This window comes from Danio rerio, chromosome 18 (assembly GCF_052040795.2).
Source record: "Danio rerio strain M-AB ecotype USA chromosome 18, GRCz13ab, whole genome shotgun sequence".
Taxonomy (NCBI): Eukaryota; Metazoa; Chordata; class Actinopteri; order Cypriniformes; family Danionidae; genus Danio; species Danio rerio.
Genome location: NC_141038.1, coordinates 36,776,321 through 36,797,772, shown reverse-complemented (window position 1 = coordinate 36,797,772; position 21,452 = coordinate 36,776,321). Strand labels below are relative to the sequence as shown.

General features: G+C 37.2%; 1 protein-coding gene across 7 annotated transcripts in view; it reads right to left on the bottom strand.

Annotated features, from left to right (window-relative positions):
• Positions 1–21,452, bottom strand: part of LOC137488235 (uncharacterized) — a 35,561-nt gene that overhangs the window by 13,732 nt on the left and 377 nt on the right. For 2 of the 7 annotated variants that reach the window (XM_087293279.1, XM_087293284.1), the window contains exons 2-6: positions 19,993–20,099; positions 18,998–19,096; positions 18,818–18,916; positions 10,607–10,715; positions 7,353–7,435 (exon numbers count right to left, since the gene is read on the bottom strand). In XM_087293279.1, coding sequence (XP_087149405.1) covers positions 7,353–7,404 — 52 coding nt within the window. In that variant the 5' untranslated portion in view covers positions 7,405–7,435; positions 10,607–10,715; positions 18,818–18,916; positions 18,998–19,096; positions 19,993–20,099. Of the gene's footprint in view, positions 1–7,352; positions 7,436–10,606; positions 10,716–18,649; positions 18,689–18,817; positions 18,917–18,997; positions 19,097–19,992; positions 20,203–21,452 lie in introns of those variants that run through there. The other 5 variants (XM_087293281.1, XM_087293285.1, XM_087293282.1 and 2 more) reach the window with 4 other exon arrangements.

Here is a 21,452-nt window from a genome sequence, read left to right as displayed (position 1 = left end):
TAGGGTTGTGATTATGAGGAAATTTCCCCACCGGTTAATCGACATGTGACAACACCGGTAATACCGGTATCACCGTGGGAGTGGGCTTTCTTCTTTTCCTCCTTTTTTCTGCTTTTAAATAGCTTATAAATGCATGTGTATAATACTTTCACTTTCAGTTTTGCGGGAGTTGCCAATTCGGCGTCAATTGTTTAAATGGATGAAAAGGAAACTACAAAAAAAAAAAAAATCACTGTTAAACAACACATAACTATTATTACCATAACGAATAAAACACAACAATACTACAGGCTGAAAAAACTGGAAGTTAGGACTATACAAATAACAACCATAAACGCCTATATTATATATTAACAGATCCAGTAATGCGGAAATGGAGTGTGCCGCTAGAAGCGGGGATGAAAAAGAGCTGGAAAACCCTAAAGCGGGTGTTGTCGCCGCGCGCGTACTGAATAGTGGTGTTGTCGCGCGAGTTCTTATCAGCTGTGTTGTCGCGCGCGTACTGTAAAGCGGGGACGGAGGGTATGTCGCGTCGCGGGGGCACTTTTGATCATTTTGGAAGGGAACTTTCTATCCAAGACTAAAAAGGGCATGTGCACTGCACATGTTGAGCACTGTGTGTGCACGTGCCTGCAAGTTGGGGAATACGACTAATAATCAGTCATGGGGACTGCAGAAACACAGCACACTGTTCAGATTGATGCATGAGATCTCTATCTCACTCATGGTTTGTCCTCTCAAGTGGGGGAAAGACAATGCACAACGTTACCCACTGCTGTCAACCTGGGCCAAGTCATATCTCTCTTGTCCCAGAAACCTCAGTCCCAAATGAGAGGGTTTTTTTCTGTTGCAGGGGACATTGTAAATACCCAGAGATACCAGCTTTTACCAGATTATATTTATATGATAATTTTCCTTTAAAGAGCCCATATTATACATGAAATAGGGTCATATCTTGGTTGTAAGGGTCTCCAACAACAGTCTAATATGCATGCAAGGTCAAAAAACACTTTCATGGTCTTATAATCTGCATTTATTTTTACCTAATTATCCCAGCGACTCCTGTATGAATCGTCCAGTGATTCATTTGTTCCCAAACCCCTCCTTAGCGCGGAGCTAATCTGCGCTGATTGGACCGATGACAGTCTGTCGCGATTGGTCGACTGCCTTCAGTCAGAGAGGGAAATGGCCAATAGCTAATCAGCAATTTAAAAAGTAATCACAGTTCATACACGCTCGATAGTGTAGGCGTGAATTTTAACTGCCACACTATGGCGAGTGGATAGTGCCACGGATAACCGAACGAAGGAGACAGTCGTGTACTCGCCATACCACACACACACACAAAAACACACACACACCTCCGGATGACAACGCTCCCGCTTCCGCCCGCACCCGCCAGGTTTTAGCCTGAGAACCCGCTCCGTTTTCTGCCCGCCGCGCCCGGTCCCTCTAGAGCGGAGAACACAACCAAAAATCACCCAGTATACAGTCCAGACAGCCAAGCTGTCTGTATAGACACATACACACAGCACAAAGCACACAGAGCTCGTTCGTTCGTTCGTTCGCTCTCTCTCGCTCTCTCTCATACGCTCTCTCATACCAAGCAGACTCTCTCTTTCTAATTCGCATAGCAATATCCGTGATATTGCTAGACAGCCCGCTCCCGTCCCAAATTAAACCCGTTACCGACCGCTCCCGCGATTTATTCGGAAATTTATTCCCGCGGCTGTCCCCGCGCCAGATTTCTGCGGCGCGGGAATAAATTTCCGAATAAATCGCGGGAGCAGAACTCTAGCACGGAGCTCCATAAACAAACAGCACGCGTCGCGTTTTTAACGTGACTTTGCACGCGATAAGATAATATATCCAGTTAACCTGATACAGTACACGCGGTTACAAGTAACAAATCACAACTAAATACATTTGCAAGCTAGAGTCAACGAGGCAACAACTTTAACCGCACGTACTTACACTTGAGAAATGGAAGAAACCCATCCTGACGTCCATCAGTTACTCTTTACTGATCCTTCCTTTAACAAACTCAGATGAAGTATTCTTTGTAGCATGTAGCTTCCAGAAGTTTCCAACTGCTTGGTTATAATGCTGAGGTTTCATCTTTGGGTAGAGACTCAATATATCCATCTGCAGTGTGACTTCAATCAACCGGCATGTTTGTGTGTGTGTGTGTGTTTGTGGGTGTGTGTGTGTCTGGGTTTCTGCGTCAGAGGGTGGGGCCTCAGGTTTGAAATCTCCCGGGTTTGCGCGTGCACGTGAATAACTTGGTTTCGTTCGTACGTCATGGCGAAACACCTAATGAGTCGGTATCAAGGCGACTCGTTCGAAGCACTATGAGTCGACTCTTTTATAGATGAATCAACAGTTTTAAACACTGTATTCTTACAGATTTAAGCCTTAGCTGGATACTTCACTTCACTTAGAGCTGTGTTACACACTACATGGAGGGGAATTTTCAAAAACCCATAATATGGGCCCTTTAAACCCATCTCTATCTAAGTGAGTGAGTGATTAAATGTTGAATGTGATGAGTTTTCAACAATACTAAATTGAAACTTAATTTTTTTACATGGTTTAATATTTTTTTATTAAAATTGAAGTTCCTGTTTTAAAGCTTACAGATAGATGACTAATTTGTATGTCATTGACACTTTTGGCACTTTTTTGGAGTATTTTCATAAGTTTTGTTTTTTCCTGTAAATGATTCAATAAATACCGTACCGTGACATTCATACCGAGGTATTACCGTGCCATGAAATTCTGATACCGTTACATCCCTAGTAAAATATGATCCTTGCATAATGATCACAACTAAACAAGCTGGCACTCATTTTATATATAAACTATAAATAAAAAATAATAATAAAAAAAGTTGAGAAATGGAACATTATGTAAAAAAAATGTAAAGACAACAGGCTAAATAAAAGCGCCTTGTCAGAGCTAAACATCACCGCACACGTGTCAGTTTACAGCTTCTGTAAAGTTCAGACATCATATACAGATCATACAATCTCAATCAACAACATGCAAATGTATAAATATTTCGATAAATATTGTTATGGAATATTTATAAATATATGATCTTGCTTTTAGGTTATGATACCATCTCTTAAAAGCAGCAGTTACAGGCGCTGCATAAGGGCGTGCACTGTCAGTGGCGGAATACACACAGCACTGGCAAAACGTTTTATTTTTAGTTTTATTTGTTGCAGATTTGCGTGTTGTTCCTTTTTAAAAATACCTTTTATTTTTAAAATCTCTCAAGTTAATGTTGTCTATCGAGTAACATAATCTCCCTCGCATTGGAGTTCGGTGCGCAGTAAGATTGACCAACAATTGAATGGCTTGCCTATAGACTGATTTCACGCGGCCGCCATTTTCAAAAGCGAAATCGAGGCTGCGGTGGGAAGAAAACCGGAAGTATCATTAGGAGTTACATAGAAATGTGTAACTGGCTGTATATCTTATTAGCGAATTTAAAGTGACACAAATTTATCATTTCTCCGCCTTCCGGGTAACCCGAAGGTCCGTTCTGAATAAATGGTGAATGTAAAAAGGGATATCAGAGCTCATTTTCAGCTAAGTTAAGGGAAATGGCACTAGTTAGCTAACTTTTTCTTTTCCAAACACACGTTTTAGATGCAATTCATCAAACTCGAGTTAATAAACTGATTCTTTCACCACATTAGACTTGTCACAATACTGAATTAAAAGAAAAACCGGCAATTTCACGCTAATATTTAAGGCAATATTGATGGCTTTCTTAAAACAGCGCTGATTTGCCATTGTGGTCACGTGTTCAACAGAAATGATTGTGATTGGCCGAGAAGGTCATCTTCCCCACTGCTGTATACTGAGCACAAACACAGACGAGCCGAGCAATCTGCTTGATGACTCGACTGATCTTGACGGCTGCTTCGCGCTCCAGTCCGTGTATCTGTGTTTGCACTGGGTGAAGATCGGTAAACTGAGTTCAAACCAAACACAGATACACGGAGACTGAAGCGCAAAGCAGTGAACATCAGTCGTTTCGAGACATCCGCGCTCAGCAGCGCTTCCATGTTAGCGGGGAAATAGCCGGGTTTAAAACTTCAGTACCAGGACAACACTATTACAGACAACATAAGGGCGTGCTACAGAGGACTGCTGTGTTTTATCACTCACTGGGTTACATAGACTGAAGCATGAAAGCGTCCTCATGGTGTTTAACTAGTGCCATGAGCTGAAGCCTAGGAGGACACTTAAGCGTATCACTGAGATTGTGATGTTGTTTGATGCTAAATTGCTTTTAATTGTTTAAAATAAACGTACTAAATAATATTAAACTGATGGTTACACCATTTTCTGCATTTTGAAATCTCGGCAACAGCTGGAGGTTTGTAGTACACAGCATGTTACTGCAATGTTTACAGTGCTCGTCCTATACTTCCGGGTTTCTTCCCACAGCAGCCTCGTTTTGGTTCTTTAACATGGCGGCCGCGTGAAATAAGCGTATTGACGGCGTAGGCTAACCGTTAAATAGGCTGAGCATATTTTTATTAATATTAAAACACATTACAAGAAACTAGACACCCTTTGATTTTTTTCGTTTACGTATATTTTTTTCAAACAAAAAATGTAATGAATATTTTATTTTGGTTTTAATTTTATTAGAAATAATATAATTTAAAGGCTACACAACTCCCCCATGGCTCCAATTGCGTTTTGACAGATATCCTAGATAGACTTTCTGGCTCAAAGACATTTATGCCTGTTAATTTCAGTGCTGTATTTTGACAGATTTCGCAAAGGCTTCAGCTATTCTACCTGTCAGCTGGTACCAGCCTCGGTTTTGCAACTTGACTCGTTAGGCGTCTGTGTCTGGATGACAGCGAGAGAGAGAGAGAGAGATGAGATCAGACCTCAGATTCGATGTGTGACCGCACGTCTCAGTTACTTTGTTTCAATTTTTAATATTGGCTCATCTAAATTAACTTTTCATTTATTAAAAGCCGAAATATTGCCAGACAGACGAAGCAACTTTCGGTTTTTGAAGAGAGCGTCCTCAGAGATAAAAGACGCGCGCACACACAGGTTAGCTTTACCTCTTGTAGGCCAATTCATTATGGATTTTTTTTTTAATTAAACGCATAATAATCAAGTGCAAAAAAGAACAGCTGAACTTTGGAAAAAGTGCTCACGGCAGTTGCCGCTATAGTTGCTTCGTTTCTCTGCAGTTGGCTTATTAATGGCGCGGCATTGCTAAAATCAGTCTTGTTTTAGTAAAAAATAAATAATAATAATAATAAATAATTTATTTATTATTAAACATTTTGAGATGATGTCGCGTGATTTTTAAAATGAGAGTATGCGTTGAGTATTTATGGCTATTGATCTAATCTACCCGCGACCCACCCATAGTTGAACATCAAGTGTGTTGAAGGTTCGTGTATAAATTAGTTGTGTTTCCTCCAACTGCTGCCACCTTTGTCAGGCAAAGTTTGCAGATTGCCTCATTAACGTCTTCAGGTTCTCTTTTTGCATTTGGTTTAAACCCAAAATATAGCAAACAGGCGCTTTTGCATTGCGTTTTGACACTTAATCGTCCGCCATTCTCTTTCTTTAAATTCGACTCCTCTTGTTCTCTTCATGTGATAAATAAAATATGACGCATTGTAGCTATGTTCAGATGATAATTCTACCAGTCAAGAACATTCATTTCAACTTCCGTGACAGCGGATTCAATGCAGCGAGTGACCTCATCATGTTCCCTGTCAGCTCGCTGGACACTGCTCCTTAGTGCCCTACTGTAATACGCAGTGTATAAGCGACCGCCGAAATACCTTAGTGGCTAGAATGACTGTTCGAATTAAACTGGCGGCTGGCCTGACCGCTGTCGAAATTCGCTCTTTTTGACATTTCCGTCATTATCTGTTTCACCTTTGCAGGGACGGATTTCAATGTTGTAACAAACAATTTGATTACTTCTTTGCGCTAATCGAAATGCATGACGACTGTTCATTTACTGCGCAAGCCCAAGCCTAGACCCGCTATGACTAGCTGCTGCAACGTCCCGCGGCTGCTTTTGTCCTTTCATGTGCGACTCGATGACTTTGAGCCCCATGGTTCCTAACGAATAGGTCTTTTTGCATTATTTACACATTGCCTCTTTGCCACATTGTTAAATTTACACTTTCCCATTTTTGCATTTTGAACCTCACCTCGGCAACCGCATAATGAAAGCACGCAGGTGCAGACCGACGTAAGTGTCTGTAGCCGACCTGCCGTAATAAGCTAATAAATCACGGCGACTGTCATTTCTCTCCTGTTTCACACATACTAAATTAATCAACTATTAGATGTTTTACGGTGAACCACAGTGCTTCCCTATCGTCATTAAGCACATCTGCTAAAAATGTAATACCTACAGCCGTTTTACGGTAAAATTTAAGACAATTTAAGACCTTAATTTCCTGGATTTTAATTTAAGACTTTTTAAGGACCCGCGGGAACACTGTAATAAGTTTTGGTGTGATTATTACCCGCTATTAAAAAATAAAATGTTTTGAATGAGAAGCTGTAATGTAGACGTGGCGGGATGATTTTTGGCGTGGTGCCCCGCCATGGAAGAATGAGTGTAGTCGAAACCATGCATTGTAAACTTCTGCTCAAAGGTGTAGTTTGTAAGGTTGACACTTAGTAGTTGAACTAGGTATTGCAGTTTAAATTTAAAACACTTTTCACCCGTCCTCTCCAACAACTCCACACAAACGCAGGTTGCCAGATTAATGACACCAAAAGAAGTGAGCATCCCTGACTATGAAGCCTTCAACATAACTACACCTGACATCATGTTCTAACCACCTTAAATTTCTGTTTTGAACAGAAAAATATTTAAAGGACCTCCATTTCTCACAGATGATCAGCAGCATAAACTATATGACAATAGTTACCTCAGGTAGAGATTATGTGCTTTTCTCAGTGTTAAATGCTACCAATGCGAGTTTGAATAACATTTTTGGTCTAACATGGTATTTTTTAGAGAAATCAAAATATTACATAAAGCACCTTTAGGCCCAATCCCAATTTTATTTTTGTACCCCTACCCCTTCCCCTTGGCCCAGCTGAGGGTTAAGGGGAAGGGCTTCAAAATGTAGTGCTTTCTTGTTTGCAGAATAATGTAGGCTACTCATTGAATCATTAAATAACAAAATGACCAGTAAATGATAAAACGTGGTTGAAATCAGGGGCGCAGCAACCAGGGGGATAGGAGGATACATCCCCCTCACTTTTAGAGACAGACCAATTAGAAGGTGATTAATAATAAAATAAATGTAAAATTCTATTTCTGCTACTTGTCTTTGTCTGTGTTGATCTGCTCTGGGTCCATTGAGCTGTTGTCAACATTGTGGTTGCTTATCATCAATTCATTTTCCTCCTATAAAACAACAGACAGGCCATTAATATTCTTGATTATACATTACTTACACATTGTTCATAATATTCTATATTTTATAATATCTTGTGTTCAGAAGAAAGAAACAACTTAAGGGTGACTATGTTAGTATTAAGATTTTAGTTTTAAGGATAAATATAAGCTTTATAATTACCTTCTGTGATCAAAAACCTTAACAAAATTTGAATTTATAAGATATAAACATGATATAAACATCCAAAGCTTGAAGTTTCTCACTTCTGCTTAAATGGATCAATGATTTTCATGATGCCACCTCATACATGTTATCAGTTTCTTACCAAATCTTCTGACCAATAAATATATGCTAATTATTTTTAAATCTTATATTAATTCAAAAATTATTTTTTAAAAACTATACTTGCTTTAAAGGGCACCTATCATGCAAATGTTACTTTTGGAAGCTATTTGCACAGAAATGTGAAAGTATAGTGCGTAGATTTAAAACAATAAAAAAAAAGTGATCTACATACATTTACTTGCTAACTTCATCAAATATATTTTTACCCAATAACAGTGATTATAGCCCGTAATTGAATGTCATAACTGGCATCACTCGTTAGACATCATCAATATATGATCATGTCATCTTATCAGCCATCCCTATTACGCCCTATTCACACGGGGCGTCAGCGTCAACGCTTCCCATTCACTTTGAATGGGTGACGTCAGGCGTTGCCGAACTGCATTGTGGATCCGTCGGCGCCGCTTCAGAAGCGTTCCTCGCTGCAGAAGTTGGGACCAGCTCAACTTTTCAAGCGCCGACGGAAGCGTCAGCCAATCAGATCGCTGTATGCAAATACACCAGCTCAGACAGTGGCCTATTGCTGACTGAATTTCATTGGCTGACGCTTCTATGACGATCGTTTCAGCTCCAACTTCAGACACGCCCTCTGTCAAGCGTTGACGCTGAAGCCCCGTGTGAATAGGGCGTTACTGAGAATCACACTGTTAAAATGACTCCACCTTACCCTACAAATTAGAGGTGCTTTACACCTGTAGATTGATTGTTCTGAAACAGGAATTAAAACTGTTACAAGGATGCTTTTTCTCTTGGTGCAGTTTTCACATGGGCTGAGTCCAAAATCACATACCATACTATATAGTAGGGCTGCTCAATTTTGGAAAAAATCATAATTACGATTATTTTAGTCATAATTGTAATCACGATTATTCAAAACAATTATCATTTGAAGTCAAAATTATTTGCGCTCCTGAGAGGTTTTTTTTTTTAAATAACTATTTTCCAAATTATGTTAAACAAAGCAAGGAATTTTAACAGTATTTTCTCTAATATTTTTTTCTTCTGGAGAAAGTATTATTTGTTTTATTTTAGCTAGAATAAAAGCAGGTTTAAATATTTTGAAACCCATTTTAAGGTCAATATTATTAGCCCCCTTAAGCAATATATTTTTGATTGTCTGCAGAAGAAACTACTGATATACAATGACTTGCCTAATTAATCTAATTAAGCCTTTGAATTGCACTTTAATTTGAATGCTTGTATTTTGAAAAACATCTAGTAAAATGATATGTACTGTCATCATAGCAAAGACAAAACAAATCAGTAATTAGACATGATATATCAAAACTATTATGTTCAGAAATAAGTTAAAAAAAACTTCTTTCCATTAAACAAAAATTGGAGGAAAAGGGTTGCTAATATTCAGGAGGGCTAATAATTCTGACTTCAACTGCATATATACAGTTATTTTCCACCCTGCAAAGGAAAGAGAAATAAATACAATAGAATAAAAATATGAAACAAACTGTGATTTAAGCATATTCACACTAAGAAAAACACTATAGCTACAAAAATCCTTCAGTCAAGAGCAGCGAGTAATTTTCTCGTCATTTGATTAATGATAAAACTGGCGGCCATTTCACACTGTCACTTTAATGGTTTCTCTTTCACGTCTTTTGATTCTCAACTCGTTTGTTTATTACGCAAATGAGGGTTAATATGAATAATCACTAATCACCACGTTTTGACACCTATTTGACCATTAAAGCGCTCACGTTAATGACTTTAGATGTCTGCGCTCCTCTGCTCGTCTCAGTGTGCGAATGAGACTTAATGCTGACTGTGTGCTTTTGTGTGTGCGCGTGTTGCACACACACATAAGCACGCGGTCATACGCGCTTTTGGTATATGATGCAGTAATCGTTTATCTCGATTAATGGTTTTTCATAATCGTTAGAAGCCATAATCGAAATCCAAATCGATTAATTGCACAGCCCTACTATATAGTATGCTAAAAACAGTATGCTAGCCGAGTAGTATGTCTGAATTCATAAAATTTAAAAACCAGTATGTGAGAAGTACACGGATGCACTACTACTTCCGGCAACTTATCCAGCACATGTTTTACGCAGCGGATACCCTACCAGCCGCAACCCATCTCTGGGAAACATCCATACACACTCATACACTACAGACAATTTAACCTACCCAATTCACCTGTACTGCATGTCTTTGGACTGTGGGGGAAAACGGAGCACCCAAAAGAAACCCACGCAAATTCAGGGAGAACATGCAAACTCCACACAGAAACATCAACTGACCCAGCCGAGGCTCGAACCAGCAAACTTCTTGCTGTTAGGCGACAACACTACCTACTGTGCCACTGTGTCGCCTATATTATATTATATTACTGTTTAAATGTTTGATCTTACCCGATGGTAATTCCATTTTTTCTTATGGAAAACCAGCACTTGTTTGCACTATTAAGATGTTGTTAAGTTGTGGTTAGTTTAAATTAAAATGGATGTGTCTTTGATTCAATAATAATGAATATTTTCAAACGTCTATTTGCAAACTATAGCAGCCTGAATAACAATATATATATATATATATATATATATATATATATATATATATATATATATATATATATATATATATATATATATATAACATTTTATAATGAGGCAACATTATTTAATGCTACCTAATGTATAATGTACTAATGTACTCTAATGTAATTAAACTTTTTGGTCCAGACACGATACAACATCAGGCAATAACAAAGAGTTGGGTTTTTGGGTGCTAGTTGTTTAGCAATGGCTCAGTGTGTCCCAGCCTTTAGATAATTGATTTCCTTTTGGGTGAATGAAGCCAAATCACACAAATACCTCTGAATCAGACATGTGACGGGGTCTTGTCTGTGTCTTCGTGGATCTGTCCTGGGTCCATTGAGCTGTGGTCAACATTGTGGTTGTTTATCCTTCATTGATCTTCCTCCTATGGAACAACAGACAGGCCATTAAAATGTTTGAATCTTTAAAATACTGGTCATACTACATGACATTCATTGGCTATAATTCATCAGTAAAAAAAAGTTTAGAAAATTACATACAGGTCTAATAGTGTGCAGTAAACACATCCATCTTAATGATTTTTATATTACAGTATAAAAATACAGTTTGAGCATGCAAATTTCTGTCGTACAACACTGCGAAAATGGGTGGGATTAAAGAATAAGTCATGTTTTGATTTTCAATTTGTCTCACACAGTCATGTGATGTAGGTCGCAAGTCAGAGTTTACCAAGCTTGAACTTGAAGCACCAGCTTGCAATTCCAGTGTGTGCGTATAAATGAAAGCCTATGGGGCGAAAAGTGCAGTGTGACAGCGGTTTAACACTGCACACTCGGGTATGTAAGGGCATGGTATTGGTAATAATTTGTAGATGGGTATCCAATATGGTTACTCAATAACCTTTGTCATTTCACCACCTGATGGCAATTTATAATTATAATTCCAAAGACATCAGTATGTAATTATCTGAATTTCTTCTGAATCTGAAGAAACCTCATTTATATCTGAAAAGGAGTCATCTGTAGCTGAACAACTCTGGTCAGTAACCAACAGGTCCAAATTTGTCTCCTTAATGCTTTCCACCTATGTGTGAAAATATAAATAATAAAAGACATAAACAGATAAAAAAAGTCTAATTTTAAATAGTTTAAATGTGATTTTCTCATGTTTAAAAAACTAATTTGACACTTGCTGCCCATGACTTGTTTTTTTCCCAAAGTAATGCTTTGCATGGTGTAGTGTATCTCATTTTAATATGTGAACATGTTTAATAATTTGAAAAAATTGAGTAATAACCACTTAATTGTGGAATTTCCAGCATATACTATAGTCATGTACTACTACAGATAAAGTTGAAGATACAGATGAAGCTTGAAGTTAAATTTTGCAGCTCAGGATTTAACACGTAAAATGTATTGTAGAAAAATTCTATTAATTAGTTGGGTTAAACTTAATGGATAAACAAAAAAGACAGTATTGTACATGTGTGAATTATCTGGATCTGTAACATCACTCTACTAAAATGTAAGATATTATTGAATAACTACAAAAATTGCATTGCAAAAAAAATTGTAAATGAAGCTAAAATAAATGCAGCTAGCTTAGATGATTATTTTTTTTTTATTTTTATTTTTTTTTTATTTTTTTATTTTTTATTGGTTTTAATGAACATACAAACGTAAACAAAAAAGGCCAAAGACAAATATATCAGTGGACAAATATAGCAGCAAAAGGCAAAGAGAAAAAAAAAATCTATAAATAAATTATTTCAAAATAATAATAATAAAGAAATAAATAAACATACCAACAAAATACCAAAAAAATAAAAATAAAACATAATACACAAAGTTATGCAGTGATTAAGGTCACACATATTGTGAAAATACATCAGATGTGTTCATAGAGTCAGAGAATCATTAGAGGCATCCATATTTTTTGAAAGGCATCCCCTTTGTTTTTTAAGTAGTATGTATATTGTTCCAAGGGCATTGTTTCATTCAAGAGTTTTATAAAGAGTTCAAATGTTGGAGGTTTTTGTTGGTTCCAGTTGAGCAAAATGCATTTTTTTGCTAGATAGGAGATGATGCCGAGTCTCTTTATAGAAATAGGATCAAGTGTCTTGTTCAGTTCTGTACCAAAGAGGTATAGTGTTGGTGTGTTGTCCAATGGAACTTGCAAAGCTTTGGCTGTAAAGTCCTGTACTGCTTTCCAGAAAAATTTTAGCTTTTTGCATTCCCAAAAAACATGCATGATTGATCCTAAATAGGTTTTACATCTGTGACACCTGGGTGATACATTAGGGTACATTTTGCTCAAACGCAGTGGGGTCAGATACATCCTATGTATAAATTTATAATTTTGTTCAATTATTCTGTTATTGGAAAGGGGAATGAAAGTATTCTGGCATATAGCCTCCCACTGATCGTCATTAAAATTATATCCCAAATCTCTTTGCCACACGTTTTTAAGTGATCCCAGTGAAGAGTTGTAATATTCTAATAGTGCAGAATATATCTCCGAGATTTTTCCTTTTAAAGATTCAGAGTTCACCAAAATCTCCTCTATATTGGACAGCTTTAGGGATAGTTGACCTCTCTTTTCGTGACTAATTATCAAATGGCGAATTTGCAGATATTTATAAAAATCCTGTCTTGGTATCTTGAACTCTTGCCTTAAGTCTATGAAGGATTTAAGGGTATCATTGATAAACAGATCTCGGAACTGACATATACCATGTTCTTTCCACTTTATAAACAAAGATTTCCCAAGCGAGGATGGCAAATCTGGGTTAGGGGACAGAGGGGCTAGCATAGATATTTTAGCAGAGAAACCACAAAACCTTTTTGCATCTTGCCAGGCCCGAAGAATGTTGTGGATAACATAGGTTCTTGTCACTGGGGGTAATTTTCCCATATTGTTAATGAAAGGAAGAGATGTCAGAGGTATAGGTGAGCAAAGAGCTTCTTCAATATCTGTCCAGTGAGCAGTTCTTGATGGTTGTATCCAACCAATCATCCCCTTTATCTGCGCAGACCAATAGTATAACTGTAAGTCAGGAAGGCCTAACCCTCCTTTCTCTTTTGTGTTAGTTAGTGTTTTAAAAGATATTCTGGGTGTAGAGTTCTTCCAGATAAAAGAGCTTATCAGTTTGTTAACATTTTTGAAAAAATCTTTATTTAAGTAACAGGGCAAGGATTGAAATAAAAAATTAATTCTTGGTAATATATTCATTTTTATTACGTTAATTCTTCCAAGCAGTGAAATGGGGAGCAAATTCCAATGTTCCAAATCTTCCTTAATCTTTTTAATAAGTGGGGGGTAGTTTATGTGAAATAAATCTTTGAGATTAGGAGAAACATTCACCCCTAAATATTTAAATCCAGTCTGAGACCAGGTGAAAGGTGAGATGGTCTTTAGCTTATTAGAAATTGGCATGTTCATTAAAAATGCATTAGACTTTGATAGATTAATTTTATAGCCTGATATTCTCCCAAATGTATTTATCAGATCTAGTGCTGCTGGTACTGAATTTTCTGGATTATTTAAGTACAGGATTATATCGTCGGCATATAGTGAAATTCTGTTTTCTATTTTATCAATACAAATCCCTGATATTTTACTGCTGAGCCGTACGGCCTCTGCAAATGGTTCGATGGCTAAATTAAATAAAAACGGGGACAGGGGGCATCCCTGCCGACATCCTCTATGCAGACCAAGTTTTTCGGACAGAGTCCCATTTACACATATTTGGGCTTGCGGGTTGCTATACATAGACTTTATCCACCCAAGACATCTATCGCCAATATTGAATTTCTTTAGAACTGAGAATAGGTATGGCCACTCGACCCTGTCAAACGCTTTTTCAGCGTCCAGAGATATTATTAATGCTGGTTGTTTGTACAGGGCCGAGTGGTCAATTATATTTAGTAATCGTCTAACATTGTCAAATTCATTTCGAGTTTTTACAAAGCCAGATTGGTCAGGATTGATAAGTTTGGGCAGTAAGTTTTCTAATCTACGAGCGATTAATTTGGATATTATTTTAAAGTCAACTGGGAGCAATGAAATAGGGCGGAAAGAGCTACATTCTGAGGCATCTTTATCTTTCTTGTGTATCAAGGATATTGCAGCTATCTTCAATGTTTCGGGAAGAGTTCCATTTTGAACAAAATCTGTAATCATTGGCATAAACAAGGGTTCAATCTGAGGCCAAAAGGCCTTGTAGAATTCTACAGGATATCCATCCAAGCCTGGTGCTTTTCCAGTGGGGAGTGATAAAATAGCTTGAAACACCTCCTTTGAAGTAAATGGAGAATCTAGTAGTTCCTTTTCCTCCTCAGATATTGAGGGCAAGGATATCTGCTGCAAAAACAACTTAATATCAACTTCGGAGGGGTTATCTGATGTATAGAGCTTTGTGTAGTAGTCAAAAAAAGAGGATTTTATTGATTGCAAATCATATTTCAGTTGGCCAGCTGCATTACGTATACATTTTATAGTACGTTCAGCCTGCTCCTTTTTGAGTTGATAGGCTAAAAGCTTGCTTGGTTTATTACCATATTCATGATAGTGTTGTTTAGTAAAGAATAAAAGTTTTTTGGCATGATCAATTTGAAGTAAGTTAAGACTATTTCTAACAGTGTTGAGCTTCTTCTTGTTTGCCTCTGTAGGTGACTGTTTGTGAAGTTGTTCTAAGCAGGAAAGCTCTGTTTTCAGTTGTTCAGTTTGTTTGTTTATCTTTTTTTTCCTTGCAGATGCATATGAAATCAGTTGTCCCCTAAGCACTGCTTTAGCTGCGTCCCAAATCACTGCAGGAGTGACAGGGGAGGTCTCATTTTCTTGTCTGTATTGTTCCAGCCATTGCCTAATATTATTACAGGCTTCTGTGTTCGTAAGGAATGAAGAATTAAATTTCCAGTACCTTGTTGAGTGAATCTGTTCGTGTAGCAACAGCCGAAGGTAGACTGGTGCATGGTCAGATATAAGGATTGAACCTATACTACAGGAATTAACAGATGGTAGTAAACCCTGTGGTACGAGAAAAAAGTCCAATCGAGAATATGTCTTGTGTCTCGCTGAATAAAAGGTATAATCTTTAACTAAAGGATTAAACTCTCTCCACACATCAACAAGGCCTGCATCATTAGAAGCCATTTTTAAAGCCTTTGACGCATTGGGGTTAGAGGCAAAGGGTGAAGATTTATCTAAACTACTTTCCATACAGCAATTGAAATCTCCAGCTATTGTTCCAAACTCTGTATTGTATTGGCTAAATAGGGTAATCATTTTTATCATGAATTTAGGACAGTCTGCGTTTGGGGCATAGATGTTGAGCAATGTAAGTTCCCTGCCGTAGAGTGTTCCATGTATAAGTACATACCGACCCTCTGGGTCATTAAATTGTTCTTTAAATATAAATGGAAGATTTTTATGAATCAGTGTTGCTACCCCCCTTTTATTACTCGCAAAGCTTGAAAAATATACCTGTCCTACCCAATCTCTTTTAAGTTTTTTATGCTCCTCACTGGACAGATGTGTTTCCTGTAGTAGTGCAACATCAGCCTTTTCCTTTTTTAAGAATGTAAGAATTCTTTTACGTTTAATAGGATGCCCTAAGCCTCTGACATTAAATGACATTATATTAAGTATATTGTTAGCCATTGGAAATCGTATGTTTCCATATTTTGTTGTGTGACAAAGTAATCGAAGTAATGGAGCAGTATGAACATAATAATAATAAATAAAAGAAGGAAAAAATAAAAAAATATATAAAAAACGAAACGAGACATCCCCCCACCCCCAGAACAAAAGCCTAGTCCCCAAATGACAAGGCATCTTTAGATAACCACAACTTTCCTGTAGCACCTAACTAAAACGGCCAACAATAGGTGTCCACAACAACGCGTAAAAGAGTATATTAACATGTAACGTTAGGCTAGACATAGCCTACAGCTTTACTTTATGAATGAAATTGAATATAACAAAGCTCCCGTTATTTAAGTCAACCAAAAATTATTTAACTAAGAAAGAGCAAGATTTTGTATAGGGATCGTAGCAAAAAGCAAACAAAATAATAACGTTAATAGTAATAAAATCCAGGAAAACGGGAATTATGTCCTCATATTAAGTATACTGGTGGTGAACGGATAAGTTCAAAATTTAGTCTTTAGTTATGTAACAGGTAAAATATATCTATTCCCAAACAAATGGTCCAACCTGGTCATAAAGTTTGCGGTCAAGTAGTGCTAATGCTGCGATGGAACTCCTCGGCTTCGTGCGGTGTGGAGAACAGCTGGATCTTGCCGTTGTGGAGCACCCTCAGCTTACAGGGATGGTGAAACCCGCGGAAGTTTCCCATGCTCAAAAACTTTCTTTTGACATCGTTAAACTCACGCCTCTGTCGAATCGTTTCTGCGGAGAGATCTTGGGCAAATGAGATTTTGGATCCATCGTGGATGATATCTCGATTTCTCGCGTTGCGCAGTACAAATTCCTTGTCTTGAAATTTGAGAAAGCGGACGAGCACCGGTCTGTTTTGGTTGGGAGTTGCAGGTGCCAGCGTACGATGGGCCCTTTCCAGTGTGAAGGATTTCTCGGGTTCAAGACCTATCCATTGAGGGAGTGTGTCGTGTATAAAGTCCAGTAAAGAGCGTGTACCCTCTGCTCCTTCCTTAAGACCGAACACACGGATGTTCTTCCTCCTTCCGCGGTTTTCCAAGTCGTCCGTTTTCATTTCCAGATGTGCAATCCGTTTGGTCGCCATGGTCAACTCAGACTCCGTTCTGTCCAGTCTGTCCTCAATTGCAGAAATGCGCGACTCCGTTTCCTCTATGCGTTTCTCGTTCGCAGAAATCTCACGTTTGATGTCAGTCAGGCTGTTTTCCAAAACTGAGACAGAGCTTGCCATTAGTTCAAGGCGGTTGTTTATGCCATCTAGTTTTGATCCGAATTCGGAGCGAAGCGCTTTTAACTCAGTTAGCACCTCAGCTAAGTCCGCCATGCTGCCGGCCTCCACACTCTCTGTCGAAGGTGATACTTTCGCGCTTCGTGTACTCGTCGTCTTGCGTGCTTTAGTAAAAATATCACATTCCTTCAAAGGCAGTGGTTTAGGCATAGCCAGACCCAGGTTAATAGTCAGTTTGTAAAAGGTAGGAATAGTTTTTTTTACGCGAAGTTGTGGAGAGCTCTCAAACTACGCAGCCATCCTCGTCCAGATGATTATTTTTTAAATGTGATGAAGTGATATCAAATTTTGATACTACCTCTCAGCCTAAAGCCAACTCATTATGTTAAATGTACAGTATACGGCTTTATTTGGCAACTAAAAGAAGCTTGCTGTCAGTTTGCAACTAAAGAATTTAACAAATTAGGAATTTCTTTTAAAAATGTTTAACCCAATGTGACTAATCCAAACAATTGGAGTTGAGTCTAAATTACACTCATCTGGGGTTCGTTCTTCGTACGAGGATTACTCAGTTAGTTAAACTTGGTTATTGACGATTTGACAACATGCAGGATTGTTTTGTTTAAAACTAATTTAAGAGTTGTTGTGAGCAACAGGTCTGGTAGCTCAAACCTGCTCGCAAACAGCAGCTTATTTCATATAAACGGAGTTAGATTCTCACTTAAGACCTTTCAAGCAAAGGTAATACTGAAACTATATTCCAAATGCTGATATTTTCTCACAGTAGTAACCTACAGGTTATTTACACTGGGGAAATTGTAAAATAGTAAAAAATTAAGCTTTAATAAAATTTGTGTATGATAATAGACTTGGCCAATATTCTCATTTTCTCGGGCACACATTTTGAAAGTTTGAAAGTTGCAGACACCTTTACTAATATCAAAATGCTTTTTTTTAAAGCAAAATTTATTTAAACAGGCATTTATTAAGAAACTTGAATAGGCCTACTATAATAAAGAAAAGTAAAACCAAATCAATTGCTAAATAGTCTTGACACATAATAGTGTAAAGCCTGCAACCCACAATTGATGTGGAAATGTATTGTGTATCATATTTACACAGTTTACTGCGGATTTGATGCAATTTTGCTCATGTGGATAATTGAATATTAATCAGATGATGCCATTATGCTGATGTGCCATCAACCAATCATTGCATTGCTGATCATAATTTTAAGGATCGATAGATCTGTCCCTCACAACACATGAAGCGACTTGAGATCAGTTCATTCAGATATTTTAATCTGATTTGTGAAGTTGTTTGAACAACCAGATTAGCCAGACATCAGTTATCAATGTAAAAATATCCAAGATCTGTGAATCAGCTTAGGTTGTTTAAACAAGGTATGAAGAACGAACCCCAGATAGCAAAAAAGTTTCAGAAAGGTACCATACCATGTCAGGAGGGGTCTGGTATGAATGTGAATATTCTGTCTATGAAACAAAATAAGGGCTTTGAAATTATGTTCGACTGTAACACGTTTTACATGCCATAGCCATATTTTATATTCATATTAAGTTGTTACATTAACAGTTGTTATTAACAGAAACAAGCACAGCTACCTCAAAATCAGCCATCTTCTCAAGCCTTTGTCTGGTTTTGGCTGGTATGATGGACACATTGCCAGGCTCCAGGTATTTCTTATATTTCCGTTTTGACATCTACACAAACTTTCAATCAGTAACATTGTACTTTCACAAATATGAATTTTATACTATACACATAGACATACAGACATGTACCTTGTCATCATTTACTTCATCGGTTCTGTGTTGTTGTCCTCAGGACCATTGGGCAGCTCACCTGATCTCTCAGGTGTGTTCTCAAAAAAACCGAAAGGTCTATTAAAGAAGAGATGGAGAAAAGAACAATTTATTTTATATATACACAATCAGTGGCGCAACAAGGGGGTATGCAGTATATGCGGCGCATAGGGGCGCCACACATGGGGGGGCGCCGTTGTGCCAAAACTATTTTTAAAATTATCCTTATTAAAAGTTTCAAATAATAAAAATAAATAAATATATTTTGTTAAAAAAACATTATTTTGCATTTTAAACTAATATAATATTGTTATTGTTTAATTCAAAATCATTTAACACAATAACATGCAGTCCCACAGCCTAAAGTGTTCATGTAGATGTAACTGTTTAGATTTGTTTTTATTTTTATCAAAATAAACTGTCAAATCATACATAATGTCAAAAGTTATAAGATTAATCTGAAAATTTGTCTTCATTTATTATTAATTAATTAATATAAAATAAGAGGGATCACACAAAATTTAACCCGCATACCCCTCAGTAAGTAAATGTGTAGTTGCGCCCCTGTACACAATTAGACGAGTACTGTATCTTAATGCCACATATGTACATACATGCATATATATATATACGTTATTAAAATTGCGTTTGCGTTATGAAGTGTGTGTGCCCGCTACCAGCCAGAGGACATAAAAGGGCTTTCGTGGATTTTGAAATTAACGGCATTTTAACGGTACGTTACCTCAAAGATGTTTGCCAATGTGCGATATTCGGAGGGGCACAAACACATTGTTCCCATAAAAGATATAAAAAATTTTGACCCTAAAAATTACAAACAGAATCATTTGTACCTTGTTCGCTGGGAAAAACACGTTTTATCAAGCTCAGGTACTTTTGATAAAAGGTAAGGTTAACGTTTTGATGAAGTAAGACTGACTACGTCCGTTAACGTTATGTTAACTTACTTAACGTACCTTTGAGACCCGTGAAGAAGAGGTGGAGGAGGAATTGGCCAACCCGTCCAAGCGGATAAGGACAGCAAAAGTCCTCAACCAGGATGACGAAAAGGAAGAGATTGGAACTGAAAAAGAAAAAGGAGCTCTGAAAAAGAAAAACGTAACGTATTTATAAAAATCTTATTTTTTAAACCTCTGAATGTTACCTCATAGATTGGCCTTCGTCTTCACACTGTAACTTCCGCTTTTTTTTTTTTTTTTTTTTTAAATCAATGAGTGTTTTTTTTTTTATTAAAGAGGTCGATCAAATACAATTACATACATAGAGACAAATAATACAAATAAATAAACAAATGCACAGAAATACACACAAAGACAAATAAACGCCAGGGTAAAAAAAATAGGACTGATGAAAAAAAGTTACATCTTAAAGAGACACAAAAGAAGAATATAAGGATACCGTTTTTGTTGCTTTTGGATGAAGAGAATGCTGGATAGTTTCCAAATATTGGTCTAGGTCGATTTTGAACAGATCAAAAAAAGGTTTAGAGCCACTAAACTTCTGTTTGTGAATATGAAACTTGGCTAATAGAATACACAAATTAACTATATATACTTTTTCCATGTTTTCTTTTGAGTCATCAAACAATCCAAAGAATATAACTTTAAAAGAAAAGGAAAAGTCACTCATAATATAAGATTGAATAAAGATCAACAAATCTGACCAGAATCTCTCTGTGAAGGAGCACTGCCAGAACAAATGAATAGAGTCTTCCTCCGAAGAGTGACAGAGTGAGCAGTTTAAATCAATGTTAGGCTTATATTTCTGAAGACAGGCCTTAGTAGGATAACATTTGTGAATTAATTTAAATGTTACTTCTTTTACTTTATTTGTAATCAGATACTTGTGAGGCAAAGTCCATACTTTCTCCCATGGAATATTTTCAATAGTGTTGTTCCAATAAGGTATTACATAAGGGATTGTTATGATCTCTCTCTGAAAGAGGCCTCTAATTTTACAGTTATTTTTTTGTTGGTCTGCTGAAAAACACACACTTCCAACCATTGTGTCGATTAAATTCAGGGAGTGAGTGTGTGGCCATGGTAGTGTGACACCTTGCATTAGAATAAACACGCCAGAAGGGATAGAGTTTACAACAATGGCATATTCACTAGGAGTAGCAGGAATGTTAAACTTCTGCAAGAAATCTGGATAGTTGTAAAGTCTGCCTTCTGAGTTAAAGAGCTGGCCAACTAAAAGAAAGTTGTTTTTAAACCAATTTTCAAAATAGAGTGATTTATTTTTGTAAAGAATGTCTTTATTATTCCATAAATATTATCTGTGTGGAGAAAAGTTATGCTTGTATATTAGAGACCAGGCCAAGAGCATCTGCTTATGAAAATTGGAGAGTTTGATCGGTATCTTCAAAACATTATAATTACAAACCACCAACTTTGGAGAAAATATAATTAGGGAT